The sequence below is a fragment of the Antechinus flavipes genome, chromosome 1 (genome assembly GCF_016432865.1).
Source record: "Antechinus flavipes isolate AdamAnt ecotype Samford, QLD, Australia chromosome 1, AdamAnt_v2, whole genome shotgun sequence".
NCBI lineage: Eukaryota > Metazoa > Chordata > Mammalia > Dasyuromorphia > Dasyuridae > Antechinus > Antechinus flavipes.
In genome coordinates, this window is record NC_067398.1 from 125485908 (window position 1) to 125505159 (window position 19252).

Sequence of the window (19252 nt, forward strand, 5' to 3'; positions counted from 1 at the left end):
TCGATATCATCAGTATATCAATGAACAGCCTATCCATTGACTGTCTCTAACTTTCATCACATAATGAGACCATCTTTTTCATTCAAATATTTCTTTGATGGCATTCTTTACACTGCTTGTTTTTAATTCCCCATATAAAATTTACTTCAGTTTGCTCAGGGCTATCCTCAATTTCAATTCTTTATAGACATTATAGTTCCATGAAAAAAGCCAGAAAGATATTGGTAACAGATAGTATTTGTTTGGAATCATTTTTTAAAAATTATTATTTTTAAATTTTTAGCTATTATTAAAATTATTTAAATTTAATTTAATTTATTTTAAATTATTACAGATCTCACAATCAAAGTCTTCATGACACAAAACAAGGTAAGACCACTTGATATGAAGTATCTCATCTAAAAAATAAATATGATGGATAAGCTCTCTTTATCATTCACATATATGTGGTCTCATAACTGAATGTAGGGTTGCAACATTATGAATATCAGTAAGATTTATATCTTGCATGTCCACTCTCATAGTGGACTTCAAGGTCCTATTTTTGATGGAAATTCAAAGGCAGAAGCCTTCTAACCATGTTGGCTAATACTCCTTTATTTCAGGAAGCCCAAGAATCTCATTCTAAATATCATCAGGCTGCTTGAGCTTTATATTTGCCATTTGGGATAACAAAAGAGGAAGCTAAGAGCATAGTAAAATCCTTTACTTTCCACGCTTCTACGCTCCCTCTATGGAAGAAGCTTATGGTTTAGAGACCCAATTAAATTTGGCAAATGGATGTGACCCATTATAAATCTTATGCTTGTCTGTCTTTTATCCATGTTGTAGTAGACATCTTTTCAGGATTTACTTTTGCAATACCAGCAGCAAAAGAGGCAGCACGAGTGGTCACTGAATTCCTTATACAAGCTTTTGTAATTATGGGTGTGCCACAAACAATAAAAACAGATAATGGACCTACATATATTTCTAAACAGTTTGCACACTTTTGTGCACAGTATCAGATTTTACACACAACTGGCATACCCTTTAATCCTCAAGGACAGGCAATAGTAGAGAATAGAAACAGAGACATCAAGATGCTCCTCCAAAAACAAAAGAAAGGGGAGCCACGGATAACCCTAGAGAACTTTTAAACTTATCCCATTATCTAATTCATTTTTTGATTTTTGATGGAGAGGCAATGACAGGTTTCATAACCTGCTGGAAGGGCAGTGTCCAATGCAAACAGCTTCACTATCTTTAGATAATTGCCAGGTGATGTGGAGAGACCCAGAAAGTGATGAACAGAAGAAACCAGATAGGTTAACTGCTTGGGGGAAGAGGGTCATTAAGGTGCAATTAACTTCATTTTATGTGATGTTATTTGGGGCTTGTCATGTCCAGAATCTAAAAATTATTTTTCTCAAATAATATTTATGATAGGCATGACACCTCTGTATATTCTTCAAGATTTGGGCCTTTTTCATTCGTTTTTCTTGAACTATTATTTCCCAATTTATTTTTCATTGTGACTTTTTGTGTGTGTGTATGACTCACCTTTGATTCAAATTATAAGTATCAAAGTAAATGATGATTTGATTTGGAGAATCATATCAAATTCTCTAGAAGTTCCTCTAATTTTTCATCCTTTTGCAAAAAATATAGTTTCATAAAAACAATTATTTTCACAGTGGTTTTTCTGTTGTTGTTCTTAACATTCAGTTTAAGCACTACAATATATAACAGCCAAGTGTCCTATGAGGTAATGTTTCCTATTGTCTTTGGATAAATGGTAATATTAATTACTACAAATAAGTTGAAAAAAGCATAGGCTTCTATGAATGGGGCCCAAGTAAACAAAATACACAATAACTACTATAATATAAATAGAAAGAACCACAACACAATCAAAAATGATTAGGGCAAAACTACAAAAAATAAGCAGTCTCTGTAAAACAGAAGACATCTCCCCATGTTCTATTTTAATGCAGAGCATTATATATATATATTGATCATTCTTGCTATTTTCCTCTTCCTCTTATTTTTCTTCAACAAATTATTATCAATACTATAAATAAATTAGAGGAACATAGGATAGTTCTCTCATACTTGTGGAGGAGGAAGAAATTTTGTGATCAGAGATGAACTAGAGACCATTACTGACCACAAAACAGAAAATTTTGATTACATCTTTGTACAAACAAAACTAATGCAAACAAGATTAGAAGGGAAGCAACAAACTGGGAAAACATTTTCACAGTTAAAGGTTCTGATAAAGACCTCATTTCCAAAATATAGAGAGAATTGACTCTAATTTATAAGAAATCAAGCCATTTTCCAATTGATAAATGGTCGAAGGATATGAACAGACAATTTTCAGATGATGAAATTGAAACTATTTCCACTCATATGAAAGAGTGTTCCAAATCATTATTGATCATAGAAATGCCAATTAAGACAACTCTGAGATACCACTCTACACCTCTCAGATTGGCTAAAATGACAGGAAAAAATAATGATGAATGTTGGAGGAGATGCGGGAAAACTGGGACACTGATGCATGGTGGAGCTGTGAACAAATCCAACCATACTGGAGAGCAATCTGGAATTATGCCCAAAAAGTTATCAAACTGTGCATATCCTTTGATCCAGCAGTGCTACTACTGGGCTTATACCTCAAAGAGGTACTAAAGAAGGCAAAGGGACCTGTATGTGCCAAAATGTTTGTGGCAGCCCTGTTTGTAGTGGATAGAAACTGGAAAATGAATGGATGCCCACCAATTGGAGAATGGTTGAGTAAATTGTGGTATATGAATGTTATGGAATATTATTGTTCTGTAAGAAATGACCAGCAGGATGAATACAGAGAGGCTTGGGAAAACTTACATGAACTGATGCTGAGTGAAATGAGCAGAACCAAGAGATTATATATGTCAACAACGATACTATATGAGGATCTAGTCTGATGGAAGTGGATTTCTTTGACAAAGAGATCTAACTCAGTTCCAACTGATCAATGATGGACAGAAGCAGCTACACACAAAGAAAGAACACTGGGAAATGAATGTAAACTGTTTGCATTTTTGTTTTTCTTCCCGGGTTATTTCTATCTTCTGAATCCAATTCTCCCTGTGCAACAAGAGAACTGTTCGGTTCTGCACACATATATTGTATCTAGGATATACTGCGAGATATTTAACATATATAGGACTGCTTGCCATCTGGGGGAGGGGGTGGAGGGAGGGAGGGGAAAAATCAGAACAGAACTGAATGCAAGGGGATAATGTTGTAAAAAATTATCCTGGCATGGGTTCTGTCAATAAAAAATTATTAAAACAAACAAATTATTATTATATGTTATGGCTCTTTGGAAGGAACAAAGAAAGGAATACTAAGAGAAATTTGGCAATGTAATGACAATGTTAACTGTTATTTTTGATATCAACATCAAAACTCAGAAAAGATGGCACTAGGGGCAGCTAGGTGGCACAGTGAATAGAGCACCAGCTCTGAAGTTAGGAAGATTCGAGTTCAAATTTGGTCTCAGACACTTAACACTTCCTAGCTGTGTGATCCTGGGCAAGTCACTTAACTCCAACTGTCTCAGCCAAAAAAAAAAAAAAAAAAGACAGCACTAAAATTATATTCAACAACAACAACAACTTTTCCTCTAATTCCTTTATTTCTCTCTCCAGGAAGGTACTTGAACTATACTTGCATTTAGATAAAACCTCTTTTTTATAGGTAAAATACCAAGGCTGATTATGACCCAGTTCCTTTCCAGTGGAATGTCAATTCCTTCAATCAGTGGACAAAAATATGAAATTTAGAGTTCCAACAGCACAAAATTGCTTCTACATCACTCTATGATTGTTACTATAGAAGTTAATTTAGGGTAACCTTGTTGTATTTGTTGTTTTTCACTGATTATCGAGGCCAAAGATTCCAGGTGGCTTGCTTATTAGTGATAAGAGTCTCCAAACTTAATACAAAGAGTCTCTGGTCCTCAGAGAACAGTCTGTTTCCAAAAATGTACCTGGAGCTTTTTCAGCATGGAAGAATCTACCAGAGCTTAGGGAAGAAATATGATCCTATGAACAATTCATATGAATTACATAAATTAATGGGCTTTTATATTCAGACCTATCCAACCAAATTTAACTTCAATAAATACAAAGTCTTCAGAATTTGGATAATGTTTTCTTACCAAGACGATCTCCCCTAATCCAAGCTGGGCACGTCCTAAAGTTTGCCAAGCTTCCCATGAATGTGGATTTCTCTGAACAGCCATTTCTGCTGCATGAACTGCAGGGAACATTTCATGAAGAGACATCAGAACCTACAACAAAAGAAAAGAGAAAAGAAGAAAAAGGAACTAATCAATCAGTTGGTGTCAAAAATTAACAATTATTTCGTCCCCTAAAAAAAAAGTCAGTAACAAAAACCAAAGCCTAAGATAAAGCACCTTTTACACTTTTCTCTGTCTGAATGCTGTCATTTTAACTTTTGTTCCCCTCCTCTCTCATTTTATGTTTTGAATTAGGAGACACCCACATCTCCACCTCTAGTAACTAGAAATCTTTTATTTAAATAAACATTTAACATATATCACCTTTCTTCTTCTAATTAAAAATCCTTATAGCCATAAAAGATAAAAACTAATGTGATTTCTATAACCTTATTTCCAAGATAATATTGCTAGTGCTAAGAGTTACCTAAGTTAAAACACCATATGAAATATCTTCTCTTTTGGGAAGAGGAGGAGGGGGAAATAAAGTAAATATTAAACTTCCCTAGAGTGCTTTTTTTAAAGGAATTAATGAATCCCTATTTCAATTTCACTAAGCCAGCCAAATTAAAAAGTTCAACAATGTTCCACACAAGGTCAATAAATCTAGCAGAGCACATTTTTAGGTCTATAAGCTCAAGTTCTCCTTAGGTATTAGGAAACCCAATAATTCAGAGCCATTGGCAGATTCTAGAGCTCATCTTACACAGGAATATAAAATAAGGTTCCCTATAATGCATAGATAATTTTTATTTATATTTTCCCTGATTATCCAAAAAAAAGTTTATAACATTTCAGATCTTCATATATACGGGCATACATGTGTATGTTAACAGTTCACTTTAATGATGTTTTACTACTATTCTCTAACAAAAATGTTTCTTATTTTCGCTGTTTTATTTGAGGGCTTTAGGAATTAATGAGTTCCTATTCTGATCCCATCAAGCCAGCCAGAACAAGAAGTTTTTACTTCTGTCTGATTTTCCCATATATGTAAAATATTTAAAGATGCGTATCATTTTTAAATTATTCATAAATATTTTTGAGTGTATTTTATTCAGAGTTAATCTGATAATCAGGACCAATGATAATTACTACCTTGAGGGCAATGAAACTATATGCCAAATGTAGCACAGCCAGTTCCTAAAGAATATTCCTAGTTTAAAATTATTTTTTAAAAAAAGAACATTGATAACTCTTACCAAGAGAAATCTAGCTGCCTCATAATACAGCCATAATTAATTTTTAAGGATAGTTGATTTAAATTAAAATTTAAATAATTTCTTAACTTTTATTCATAAGCAGAAGCAATGTAGCGGAGTAAACATAGAGCCAGGAACCTTCGGGTTCAAGTCTCACTATTAATATACATTAATTGCCAGGCTTTTGGCAAATCTCTCTCTGTACCTCAAGTCACTAACCCTCAAAACCAGAAATTGAAAAGCAGGTATCATTATGTCCTAGAAGTGGAAGTTTCCATTACCAATGAAATCAAAGGTCCAGAAAACCAAAACTAATCCATGAAAAACTGAAATGTACTTTAATTATTTTCCAAATGAAATTGTTTTTAAATGATAAAATATGAACAAAATTGCCACTAGAATTTAATTTGAGATACCAAAGAAATACTGTGGGGGTTCTTCATCATCATCATCATCATCATCATTATTATCATCATCTATAAAGCACTTCAAGGTTTGCAAATCACTATTATCTTATCTACTCCTCACAACAACCCTGTGAGGTAGATACTGTTATTATCCCATTTTACAGCTGAGGAAACAGAGGCTTAAAAAAAGACATTCAACTACTAAGTAAGATATGAATTCAGGTCTTCCTGACTCAAGGTCCAGCATTCTCACCCACTGCACTACCTGACTCATGACGAAAATACTTATCATATAAGTTTAATAGTAAAATACTTCAATTATACAATGGATCCATAATCTCACTGATGTGGGCATTCTTTCTAATAATGCATATCATAATGCCCATTCTGTGAAATTCTTGTTTATGCTTAGTAAAAAAACAATTCTGCCAGTTATTTTTGAACAAAAGACAGAAAATATGATTAATTTACCTTAGCCTATCAAATAAAGACTGGAGTTAAAGTAATCAACTCTAGCAGGTGGCATCATAAATTTTGACATTATACTTATTATAAAACAAAGAATACATGCATTCTCAGTATGATTAGTAATGTGCTAATATGATCCTATGATTTTAAAATGCATTCAATGAGATATCAAAAAAAAAAAACTGGGAAATATGTGTACATGAAAAATTAAATACACAGACTACAGATGAATATTTAAAATTCTCTTAAAGGAATTCAAAGTAATTTTCACTTCCATCTAAGGAGTCCCAATCAATACTTCAGAGTAACTTTGAGAATCCAACAAAAATACAATTTAATAATCCAGAATTTTTAATTAAGAAGTTTTCTATGCAAGCAACTTTTAGGAATTGGAAGGCAACAGAATCTGAGCACAAAATAAAAATGTAATAAATACTTGCCAAATTAACAAATAAGATACTGCAGTTGTTTCTTCTTCCTTTGGAAGTCATCAGCAAAGTGTAGGCCCCAAAACTTAATCTTCCCAAACCCACCTTTTATGAATTCTGAGATCAGTAAATGACCATAAGAGGAAAAAAGCACTTCACAGACCACTGGTATAAATCAATCCAAGAGACAGTCATCTTAGCCTATACAGAAAGGCATGCTATCAAGCTATCATGCTATGCTGTAGTATGCTTTTAACCATTTCACAATAGTGAATTCAGGTAGTTTCATAACTACTACATAAGGTCTTTTAAAGCTTTGTTTAATTCCTCTACCAAGTTGCTGTTGTTGTTATTGTTCATTCTATGGTCTTTGACTTTAATGTGGAAATGAGTCTCAATAAGGCAGAGATTTAAAGTTGTGAGTCAAATATCTAATAAATATCTCAGTATTATATCAATAATAAATATTCAATAATAATATCTCAAATATCATGCTGCTGACATGACAATAATAGCAACATTGATTGCATGACTTCAAGTAACTTAACTCCCTGAAGTTCTTTATTTCTTGAGGGAGAAAAAACAAAGTTTTCTCAATAATTATCCTTTTTGGAGAAGATGGGAGCAGAAGATGGGTTGAAAGGGACAAAAAAAATCTAATGAGTTTGCTCTGAGAATGTTATTCTCTGGAAAGAACATAACTGAGAACCAACTCCTATTTAGCATTACCTATGCATAACCTTAGCAACTAAGCTACCTTAAATAAAATATTCATTCTCTTTGTGCCTTAAGTTCCTCAATCTGTCAAAGGAGATCATATCTAAATTACCTGGAGAATCAAATGAGATGAAACTAGAAAGAATCGTGAAAGAGTTAAAGCACAATACATCATTAAATTACATAAACTGTACCTCTTTGCCAAACGATATAGGAAATTGTAAAAGAGACAAAGATAGTTTAAAAGAGATTCAGAGTAGGGCTGTTTTCCATCCACTTCAAATAATATTACACACAAAAAATAACTTTTTCAAGTTCAAATCCAATTTCCAGGACTACCCATTTTCTTCACTTGTTACTATTTTAAAATTCTAAGAGTACAAGTATTACCTGTGATTTCATCTCATACAGGGTAGCATCATCTGGAGTTAACTGAAGTGCTTCATCCCATTTGTGAATTGCCTCCCAGTACCTGTGGTTATTAAAATAACATTATAATTTCACTAGGTCCCTCAAAGTTCACTGATACTATTAAATAAGAATTAAGAAATATGAATGGATAAGATTATTCTGGAAATGAGAAAATAAAGACCACAGGAAGAAAGAGAGGTGATATAGGTGAAAACAGGCAGAGAACCTTGCAACTCTCTCTTTCTAGGGGTTGACCAAATTTTATATTAAAATGATAGGAGTTACGAAACCCAAGACTGCTATAAAAAAGGAAAACATAGGACTGTTTTCAAGGTAAGAAGTCTGAAACTGTTTGGCTAGGTTTTTCTGGCAATTTCAATCAATAAGTACTTATTAAAGGAACCACTATTTTCTCAGAACTGCTAGGCAGGCCTAGATTGATCAAATCCCCAAATAACATCCCCATATGCTCCCTGGAAAAACTCCTCTCCATCCCAACCATCTCTACAGGAGTCACAGAATCTTTTAGTTAGAATGATTCTCTCTAGGAACTATTCTAGAGGACCCAGTTCCAGTGGATCCTTTAGGGAGTTTTCTCTCTTACTTCTCAAGGAATAGTTCCATTTAAAAAGCTCTTCATTATCGAGGTACTCAGGAAGCCCAAATGCATCCAGGAACAAGACACTAATTACTTACTAGGCTGATAAAACTGTTCATAAGTTCCCCTTAGTGCAATGAAATTCAATTCAATTCAACTGAAGAGACATTTATATTTAGTGCATACTAGGTGCTAAACTCTGGAGATACAAGGACAAAAAGAAAACAGTTACTGTTCATAAGAATTTTAGTTTACTAAGGGAAAACAATATACAGATAAATACAAAATATAATCAAAGTAAGTTCAATAAAAAGAGACCACTAATACCTCAGAATAGCAGGAAAGGCCTTCAGGGTGTAGCAACTGACATTTCAGCCAAGTCTTGAAGGAAGTTAGGGACTCTAAGAAACTACGGAGAGAAAAGAGTACCTTCCAGGCCTGAGAAGCAGTTGGCACAAAGGCACAGAGGTTGGAACTAGTAAGGAAACCACTTTAGCAGGAAGGTAAGGTGAGCAATAGGAAAACATTCTGGAAAGAAGGGCTATAAAAGAGATTAAATACCAAACAGAGGATTTTATCCTAGACGCAAAAGGAAGCCTCTGAAGAGGATCTGGGAATAATATGCCTAGAATCAATATCATCCTCACTGCTAGCATTTATAAGATGCTTTAAAGATTGCAAAGCATTTTTCCACATCTCATTTGATCAACAAAATCATCCTCATTTCAAAGAGGAAACTGAGGCTGGGAGAGGTTGAATGTTTTCTAAGGTTACACAGAAGTGAAAGAAGGAATCAAAACTAATTTTAGTTATGCCTTTGGAAATACTCAAAGGAAGCGGACTCTGTCTTCTACATAACAATCCTTCAAATACACATTTTTAAAATGACAACATGTACTATGTACAAACAAGTTAAATATAAAGTAAATAGAAAGTAAATTCAAAGGCAAAGCACTAACTAAAGGAGGAACAGGAAAGACTACTTGCTTTTAAAGATAAGGATTTTAGCTAAGACTTAAAAGAAGCCAGGGAATCCAGGAAATATAGATGAAAAGAGAGAATTTCAGGAAGTAACAATTGCATGTACTTTGCTCCAGTAAGATATTGAATTCAGAGGGGAAAAAAATACTTATTTCACCTTGTTTGTTGTGGATCATACCAGACTAATTAGATCTTTCTAACCCTTGATTATGTCATCTAGTAAGTAATTCCTCCCTGCTTCAATAATTTTTAAATGCCACCAAAGGACATACTATAATCAAAAGAGGGTATTCAGAACTCCCTAAACAAATTTTGATCTTTTTTTTTTTTTTTTTTGCACAGCAGTATGATGCTCAGAAATGATGAGGGGTTACCATTATTAAAAAAAAAAAAAAAGCTGGAGAGATCTCTAGGAGCAAATCAAAAGTTTATTGTACGTTCTCGCGATAATCAGGCATCCCATCCATTGAGCAGGCAATCGAAGGGAGAAGGCACCTTTTAGAATTGGTTTGACATTAAATAGTCCCTAATGCAAATAAATACCCCTCCCACCACTGACCATCACCTTCATTCGCTAAGGGTCTTACACTCTAAATGCGGGAACTACCCAAGAAATTGAATTTGGCCAATAAGTACATAGTTGCCCATAAGTGTTTGAAGTAGGGAGAAAATGATGTCATGGGAGGATAGCAGGAAGGGGACTTAGGTGTGCCCTTAAGTCACCACTCAAGGACCTTCAGGCCTACTCCAAATGTGAAGTAGATGAAGCCTTACTCGATTTTCACAATTGTCCTAAGAGATCTCACCTCATCTCATTCAGCAGGATGAATATGAAAATATATTTAGAAGAACTGAACATGTTTAATCTATATCAGATTGCTTGTTGTTGGAGGGAAGGAGAGGAGAGGGAGAAAAATTTGGAACACAAGTTTTTGCAAAGATGAATATTGAAAACTATCTTTTCATGTTTTTGAGAAAATAAAATACATTAAAAATTTTCAAAAAGAAAACTATCCTATAATAATATCATCACTTTCAAAGACAGATAAATGATACCATCCTGAAAGAATGAAATATTCTCACTGATTCCCAACATTAAGAAAAAGCCAGTGAGAAAATAAAATGAAAATAAATTGCTTATACTATTAGGTTCACTTTCTACTAAAATAAGCTGAGAACTGCTACAAGAACATAATTTCCTGTCAAAATTGAAGTAAGGCAATTAGCACTAGCAATCTACTGGCTAAACACAATTTCAAAAGGCAATACAAGTACAACAAAATTTCACATAAACTTTATGAATTTAAAGTACAAGTGATAAATAGATTTAAGTGATTAGATTAGATAGAGTGCCTGAAGAACTATGAACACATGTTTGCAATACTGTATAGAGAATAACAACAAAAAACTTTCTAAAGAAAAAGAAGAGCAGGAAAGCAAAATGGCTTTACAAATAGCTAGGTAATGAAGAAAAGCAAAAGGGAAAAGAAAAAGGGAGAAATATACCCAACTAAATTCAAAATTAAAGGAAAAAACAAGGATATAAAAGGTTTTCCCAGATGAACCATACAAAGAAATAGAAGAAAACAACAGAATAGAAAAGAAAAAAGATCTCTTCAAGAAAATTAGAGTTATCAAATGAATATTTCATGCAAAAATGTGCATGATAAAAGACAAAAATCATAGAAACTTAAGTAGAAGAGATTTAATAAGAGTTATTAGCAAGAATATAATTATCAATAACCACAATCACGTGCTTATTGATCTAGAGCCAGACAACCTGAAAAATGAAATCAAGTAGGCCTTAAGAAGACCTGCTAATAATAAGACTAGCAGAGATGACAGAACTCTAACTGAGCTATTTAAAGTCCTAAAAGATGATACTGTTTAAGTGGTATACTCAATATGCCAACAAATTTGAAAACTCAACAGTGGCAACTTATTTGGAAAAAAATCAGTTTACATCTTAATCCGAAAGATAGACAATACCAAGGAATGTACAAATTATTGAACAATTGAGCTCAGTTCATATATCAAGATTATGTTTAAGAATCTATAAACTAGGCTTTAGCAATATGTGAATTGAGAATTACCAAAAGAGCAGGCTGGTTTTCAAAAAGCAAATAAAACTAGAAACCAAATTGCCAACATTCACTGGAATGTGGAAAAAGCAAAGAAATTCCAGAAAAATATGTACTTCTGCTTCATTGACTACAATAAAATCTTTGTGTGGAATACAACAAAATGTGGCAAGTCCTCAAAGATATGGGAGTACTTTTCTCCTGAGGATCAATATGCGGACCAAAAATCAACAGTTATAAAGTAACAACTGATTGGTTTAAGACTGGAAAAGGAGTATGACAAAGCTATATATTATCACCTTGCTGGTACCATCAAGTTCAGCTACCACATTGAAACTATTTAATTTGAAAAGGCTACAAAAGTCAAGACTAAAGTAGAGGTAGAGCTGATGCATGACATTTTGTTCACAGATGATTGTCTTCAATGTAGTCAAGAGGCTGAGACATAATATAACATTGATCGGTTCTCTGCTACTTATGCTAATTTTAGCCAGACAACACTAAAAAAGAGTCACTCTACCAGCCAGTACCATATCATCCATAAATAGAACCATTGGTTACAGCAAATGAACAAATTTTGAATGCTATAGATAAGTTCACTTACCTTGGCAATATATTTTCCTGGGATATTCACACAGATGATGAAGTTGTCACACACATGTCAGAAATAGTTCTGTGTTTGGGAGACTCCAAAAGAAAATGTATGGAAGAGAAGAGATATTAGGCTGAAAACCAAAACTGAAGGCCTACAGAACCGTTGTGCTGATTTCACTGTTGTATGCTTGTGAAACCCCAACAGTTTACCAGTGACATGCCAGAAAACTGAATCACTTCCATTTGAATTTTCTTAGAAAGATTCTTAAGGTTACTTGAAAAGATAAAGTACCAGAACCTGAGGACATTTTCTGAACTGAACTGCCAAGCATTCTAACTCTACTGCAGAGTCCAACTGTGATGGGCTGACCACAAAGGAAAAATGCCAAATAGACATTTATGTAAAAGACTATTTTATGGACAACTTGCACAAAGTAAGAACTCACAAAGAGGTCAAAAGAAGCAGTACAAGGACATTTTCTCTGAAAAACTTTAGAACTGACTGTAAGACATAGAAAACACTGGCAACAAGATCACCCAGCATGGCATGCCTGTATCAAAGAAGGCACTGTGCTTTTTGAGAATTAAGAAGCCTGTTGATGAGGCTAAAATAAGAGAGTGTAAAACCCAGCTTGAAGCTTAAAATCAAAGAAGATGATCTTAATAAGTGACCACATCACTTCCCAGTAAATAAAAGGAGAAGAAAGTGAGGCAGTGTCAGATTTCATATTGTTGGATTCAAAGATCACTACAAATGGCAACTGTAGCCAGGAAATTAAAAGATACCCCTTGGAATGAAAACTATGACAAAATCTGGACAGCACACTAAAAAGCAGAGATGTCACCTTGCCAACAATAATCTGCATAATCAGAGCTATGGTTTTTTCAGTAGCAATGTATGCCTGCGAGAGCTACAAGGAAAGCTGAGTATCTCAGAATCAACACTTTCAAGTTGTGGTGCTGGGGAAGACTCTTAGAGTCACTTGGACAGCAAAGAAATCAAATCAGTCAATATTTAAAAGAAAATAATTCAGACTACTTATTGGAAGGACAAATACTGAAGCTGAAGCTGAAATACTTTGATCACATAATGAGAAGACAGGACTTATTGGAAAAAACCTTGACTTTGGGAAATCCAAGGGTAAAAAATAAATCAATGAGTCATTTTCCCAGCCAAAGTTGACTTTGGGAGATAAGATGGAGAGATGTGAGGATAGCATCTAGCCAATAATGACTGCACAGAGCATTTCAAGGCAAGGAGAACATAGGCACAGTGCAAGAAAAGTCCTCAATCCAGCACAGAAAAGTCAAACTTGTTCAGGATATAGTAATGGGTACCATCTGACTGCTCTGTTGCTAACTATCCAGTTCAAGGTCATAGAGGCTGAAGAAGGAACTAGCCCACACAGGTGACATTCCAGGTTTAGAAGTGGTCATGGTCACTGTGTATAAAAGCAAGGAGCAAATTCGGAAGCAAGTCCTCAAGCTTCTCATTTCCAAAGCAAGATATTGGTTCTAACTTCAGGAATGGAGCATGGTCTCAGTTTCAGCATCCAATACACTCTGCAATAGAATAATCAGCCCAAGAAACCCAAAGCAAAGGGGAGTTACACTACTGTAGCACTAAACTGGTAGTCAACTAGAACGCTAATAGCAGCTAAGTTTAGCAGTAATTTACTAAAAAGATAACCAGGAATAATTGTCTTCAGATTTGTGGCACAGATCCATAGACATTACTAGATAGAAATTTGCAGAGCTCAGATCAGGAGGGCATTCATCAGTCTTTATTCTAGGTCAAACCACTTTGGAAGCGCTGAAAGTTTGCACATCTTCAGTGAGCGGTGACCAAGATACAAAAATGATATATTTAATAGTTTAAGAAAGAAGCAGCAGGATCAGCCCATAAATCCCCTCTAGAAATGTGTAAAGTCCAACCTAACAGTAAGTCTCAAGTACATATGACTGATTGAAGGAGAAAAAACATGCATACTCATCCATTTCTGTTAGGTTCAGAAATACATTTCACTCAAGAGGGAAAGGAGGAGGAAGAGAAGGGAGAAAAAGAAATAAAAAGACAGATTAAAAGAGAGTTTAATCCTTAGGGGAAAAAAGTTCTAAAAAAGGACATGCAAAAATATATACAGCAGCTGTTTTTGTAGTAGCAAAAAAATTGTAAAGCTGAAAGGGTGCCACCAATTAGGGGATAACTCAACTAGTTATGATATATAAATGTGATGAAGTATTATCATACTAAAGAAATGATGAAAGGGATAGTTTCAGAAAAACCTTAGCAAAACATATATGAATTGATATAAAGTGAGATGAGCAGATTCAGGATAACAGTTTACAAAATGATATTCAATATTGTAAAACAACTCTGAAAACCTTAGGAACTTTCATCAATGAAATGATTAACTGTGACTGAAGAGGACTCATATGAAAACTACCTCTTAATAGACATGACTCAAGAGTACAAATTAAGGAATTTTTTTTAATGTGGTTAATATAGGAATTTGTTTTGCTTGACTGTACATGTTTATAAAGGGTTTTGTTTTTGTTTCTTTCTCAAGTGGGGAGAGGAAGAAGGGGGAAAAGAGGGTAGATTTTTATTGGCTGAAAAAAAAAATTAATTAAAAAAAGATCACCAGGAAATACAGAGTAGAAGTGTGTTTGAGAATTCTGCTGCAGAGACAGAGTAATAACTTTATCTACCTAGTCAGCAGACAAAAGAGATGAAGGGCATAGAAGAAGCCCTATGTCCCTCTCAGTGGTTCTCATTTGCTCCTCAGTAAGTTTAAGTTTGCCGGAGGTTTGATTACACATTTTCAGATCGAGTTCTCTGTCAAAAGGATGATGCTCCTTTTTTAGGGGCAGGTTAGCTTTGAACTGAGGAAATCCAACTGTTTTTAAATGAAATAAAATTTTTTAAAAGCTGCTATCTCATTCAGTCATATAACCAACTATTCTTATGGAAATCAAGTCGGAAAAGGAACATTATTATCTCTACTGATGATTCTAATATTGTCAAGGATAGCTAAACAAAAAGACCCCCCTCCCACAGTCTGCAATACATATTCTTTGTTCAATTAGCTACAAACTGCAAATTATGAAAATAAAATTTAAAACTATCATACAATTAAATTTACAGGAAAACAATAAAGATTATAAAGGTCCAGCATTTCATTTCCTTCTATTAAATATTTTCAAATCTCAAGTAGTCTTATTTAGCTGTTTCCAAGTTTATGGCCAATAATTTTCTTAGTAGTTCATGTTTTATCTTTCATAACATTGTCTAATAAGCTTATTGATGAAAATTTTATGACAAATGGCCTTTCTAATTGACTCATTTTTATATTCTGCCTCTTAACGATGGGTTTTTCTTATACATTATAGCAATATTTGAAAGCTGTTTTGCTTACTTTTTCAATTATACAGCGGTTATCATGGAGATGTATAATACTGAAAGTAATCTTTCATGTATTTCTTTTCCTATGGTAAGAGTCAACCAAATGAGTTTTTCTATGATTAAAAAAATGTTTTAGCAAAAATTATCTCCTTTTAAAGCAGTGAATTAAAATTCCAAATTAAAAAGTCAATTGGAAACCAAAATTTTTCTTCCAAATTAAACCAACTATCTAAATTATCTAGTGTTTATCTTCCTCAAATAGAAAATAACTGGGGAAAAAAAAGCCAAATGACATTAGTTTCTTCTTCATCTATAAATTAAGGGGATTAGACTACATGATCTCTAAGGTCTCTCCCAGTTTTAATATACTATAAATAAATCATAGAAATTTCACAAAATTTGCAACTTGAATTCAAAATAAATTAAAATAACAAAGACTTTTTCGAAAACGAATAACTATAAATAAAATGGAATTACAACATTGATTAAAATATCGGCTATTCGAGAACATAAGTCACACCTCTAAAATAAGATCTAACTGAAAGGAAATGTGAGAGATCTCTTCCCCTACTTTGCAGCACCAATAGCAGGGATGTCACATACAGGCTCCTGCAGCAAGAAAGAAGGAGGGAAGAGAATTTGTTGTACTAGTTCTGTTACTTCTAGAAAGAACAAGAAGTAGTTAGTACATTAAGAACAGAACACATCACATTTAGATATTTTTAATTCTATTCCTTAAGGCTCAACTTAAATGCCACGATAATTGTTTTTTCTGATCCCCCAGCCCACCCCACCCCTAAGAAGATCCTATCCTGATCATTCATGCCAATGTTTGGCTTTTCCTATACACTTCTATTTGTATGGTAGAATTACTTCTGAAACACAGTTAATTGTCCCCAATTGTTAGCTCCCAAATCCTTTCCAACTGCTGTGGTTGTATGAGGTTACAATTTACCTTAAAGAAAACCTACATGTATCCAAGTACTTCAATGACTATACATGGCTTCAATTAAAAAGTATGGCGGCACAGTGGATAGAACACCAGCCCTGAAGTCAGAAGGACCCAAGTTCAAATCTGGCCTCAGACACTTAACACTACTTAACTGTATGACCATGGACAAGTCATCTAACTCCAATTGCCTCAGCTCCCTCTCCCCCCAAAAAAAGTACAGAAAACAAGCTTAAGGCACACAAAAGATCCAACTCTACTAATTATCTCTCTATGCAAGTCATAAAGTACATTCAAGTCACATTCTACTTTACTCCTATATTCATTAAGCTTATGATGAAAGGACTTATGAAAAATCCTATCCATACCCAAGAGAAAGAACTGATTGTGTCAGAATACAGACTGAAGCATACTTTTATGGGAGGGTTGGGGGTGCAGGAGAAAATCTATGTTTTCTTTCACAACATGACGTTCACGGAAACATTTTGCATAACTTCACATGTGCCTTCTCAATGGGGTGGAGGAAAAGGGAGAGAATTTGGAACTCAAAGTTTAAAATACAAATGTTAAAAATTGTTTTACATGTAACTGAGAGAAACAAAATATTTTTTAAATGGATCTTACTTTAAACTTCTCCACTTTGAATTTAGGTACTTGGGAATTTGATGTCTATTCATTTCTCTTGTCATTTCTTTTATCAAAAATATCAAGATACCCTACTCATTATTTATTAATTTATAAATGCCTATAAATAATCTGGAATATAAGAGGGAAAATGATGTGACTATTACACTAGAAAGTTACTAAAGGATATAAAATTTTTATTTTTAAGTAAAATATATAAAACACACAAAAAGGTAACAACATACTAGAATTGGAATTGAGCCTTATGAGTAGGCAACTATCTGTGGTATAATTTAAAAGATACTTTGTATTGTAGAGGTCAACCTAGCCCATCATGATATCTGAAATTCAACCACAATAAATTAACAATCTTTGTATTTTAGATTTTTCCCTCTTTAAAAATACCCTTTTAAAATACAAAAGATCAGGAAGATGGAGCAGCAGGAAGCAAGGCAGTCAGACTCCCATCCACAAAAACTCTTCTTATAGACCTAAAAAATGCATTATCTCAAATCCTATTGGGAAAATCCAGAAAATATTCAAGTGAATCCTTGTTAGGCCCAACTCAGGACAAGGAGACAGAAAGGTCTGCTGACAGCAGCGATGGGGTTAGGAAGGAACACAAGGACAGTCCTCCACTGCCCAGAGAGAAGTGCGCATCAGTGTAAAAGGAGATGCCAGATCTATATGAGTGCTCTGTACATTACAAAAGCACTGACTTCCTACTATTTTAATACCCAGAATAATCTATATTTTAAAAGCTCAGATTTTTATTGCAATTAACAGTTTACAAAGTGCTTTTTGAACAATTCTGCAAGGTAGGTTGTAAATAGAGATCATATGCATTTTTCTTATCATTTGTTAAAATAAATTAACTATTATTTGAATCACAGATTTGTTACATAAAGTTATTCCCCACTAAATAAACCACATTTTTTTTTTTGGGGGGGGAGGGCAAAGTGAATATTAAATACATGTAGGGAAGAATGTTGCATTTATTCAACTATTTTAATCTGGTTTTCAATATAACACTAAACTGACTTTTATAATCATTTTGCTTTAAATATTCAAATGTTAAGCAATGACAAAGATGGACACCTACTCTATTGGATTTCAGACACCCTTTCTCATATTTTAGTCTAAAGAACGTTTCAGATAGTAGTTTCCAAAGAATTAATTTCAGTCCAGTCTAAAACAGACAGGTAATGACAATTCTTAACATTGTTACTCATTCCCCATAACTAAAAATATTTCTAATTGTGGGGAAGGAGATAATATTAAGGACATGATCATCATTAACATATTTCTAGTAAAGAAATTAGAAACTCCTGCTGACACATAATTTTATATAAATTTATTATCATTAGTTAATATGGAAATAATAATAGCTGATCAACAACAAAAGCAAATTTTTGCAAGCAAATTTTAGAATAAATAACATCATTTGGAATTTGGAAACAATTTTCCCATAAAAGCAACACTATAAATGGTGGTTAAGTTTCTATAGAAGCCCACAAAAGTCTATATTTAACCCATAACAAAGCTGAAATACCATATTCTTTCAATGAGAAATTATAGAAAATAATATGGCTATCATACTAGCAACTAATTTTTTTTAAATGATAAAATTTAGAAAAGTTTTATTTATGTTTACTTTAAATGCTAAAAGTCAATGATATATACATAATTTCCTTTAACTCTAAGATGTCTTTTCCATCAGCTCAAGGCAGATATTAATCCATGTTGGCTACCTACTTCCACCTTCACCTTCCACCAATTAACCAACCACTCTATTCCAAATCACAAACTCTCTACGCTAGAGCAATCTTAGACTTCAGCTACATTGCAATTTTTAATACTCCATAGATATAAAGAGAACTTCACAAGAGGAAATTCCATCTATTAATGAAGGTTTCGCACTTTGTCACTTAAAACTTTAGAGAGTTGTCTAGAGCACTTAAAAGTTGAGATTCTTGCCTAATCACATGTATAAGCAGCATGACTTTATATAAAGAGAAAGATGAAGTCACCTTTTTTTGCTTTTCTTAATATTTGTATATTTATAGATATTATTTTTTGTTTTATGCCCTACTTCTGAAACTAAAAATCTATC

General features: G+C 33.6%; 1 protein-coding gene across 2 annotated transcripts in view; it reads right to left on the reverse strand.

Moving 5' to 3' along the window:
• TTC33 (tetratricopeptide repeat domain 33) overlaps positions 1 to 19252 on the reverse strand; it is a 33186-nt gene that overhangs the window by 6705 nt on the left and 7229 nt on the right. For both annotated transcript variants that reach the window (XM_051990310.1, XM_051990301.1), the window contains exons 3-4: positions 7886 to 7967; positions 4193 to 4324 (exon numbers count right to left, since the gene is read on the reverse strand). In XM_051990310.1, coding sequence (XP_051846270.1) covers positions 4193 to 4324; positions 7886 to 7967 — 214 coding nt within the window. The remainder of the gene's footprint in view (positions 1 to 4192; positions 4325 to 7885; positions 7968 to 19252) is intronic.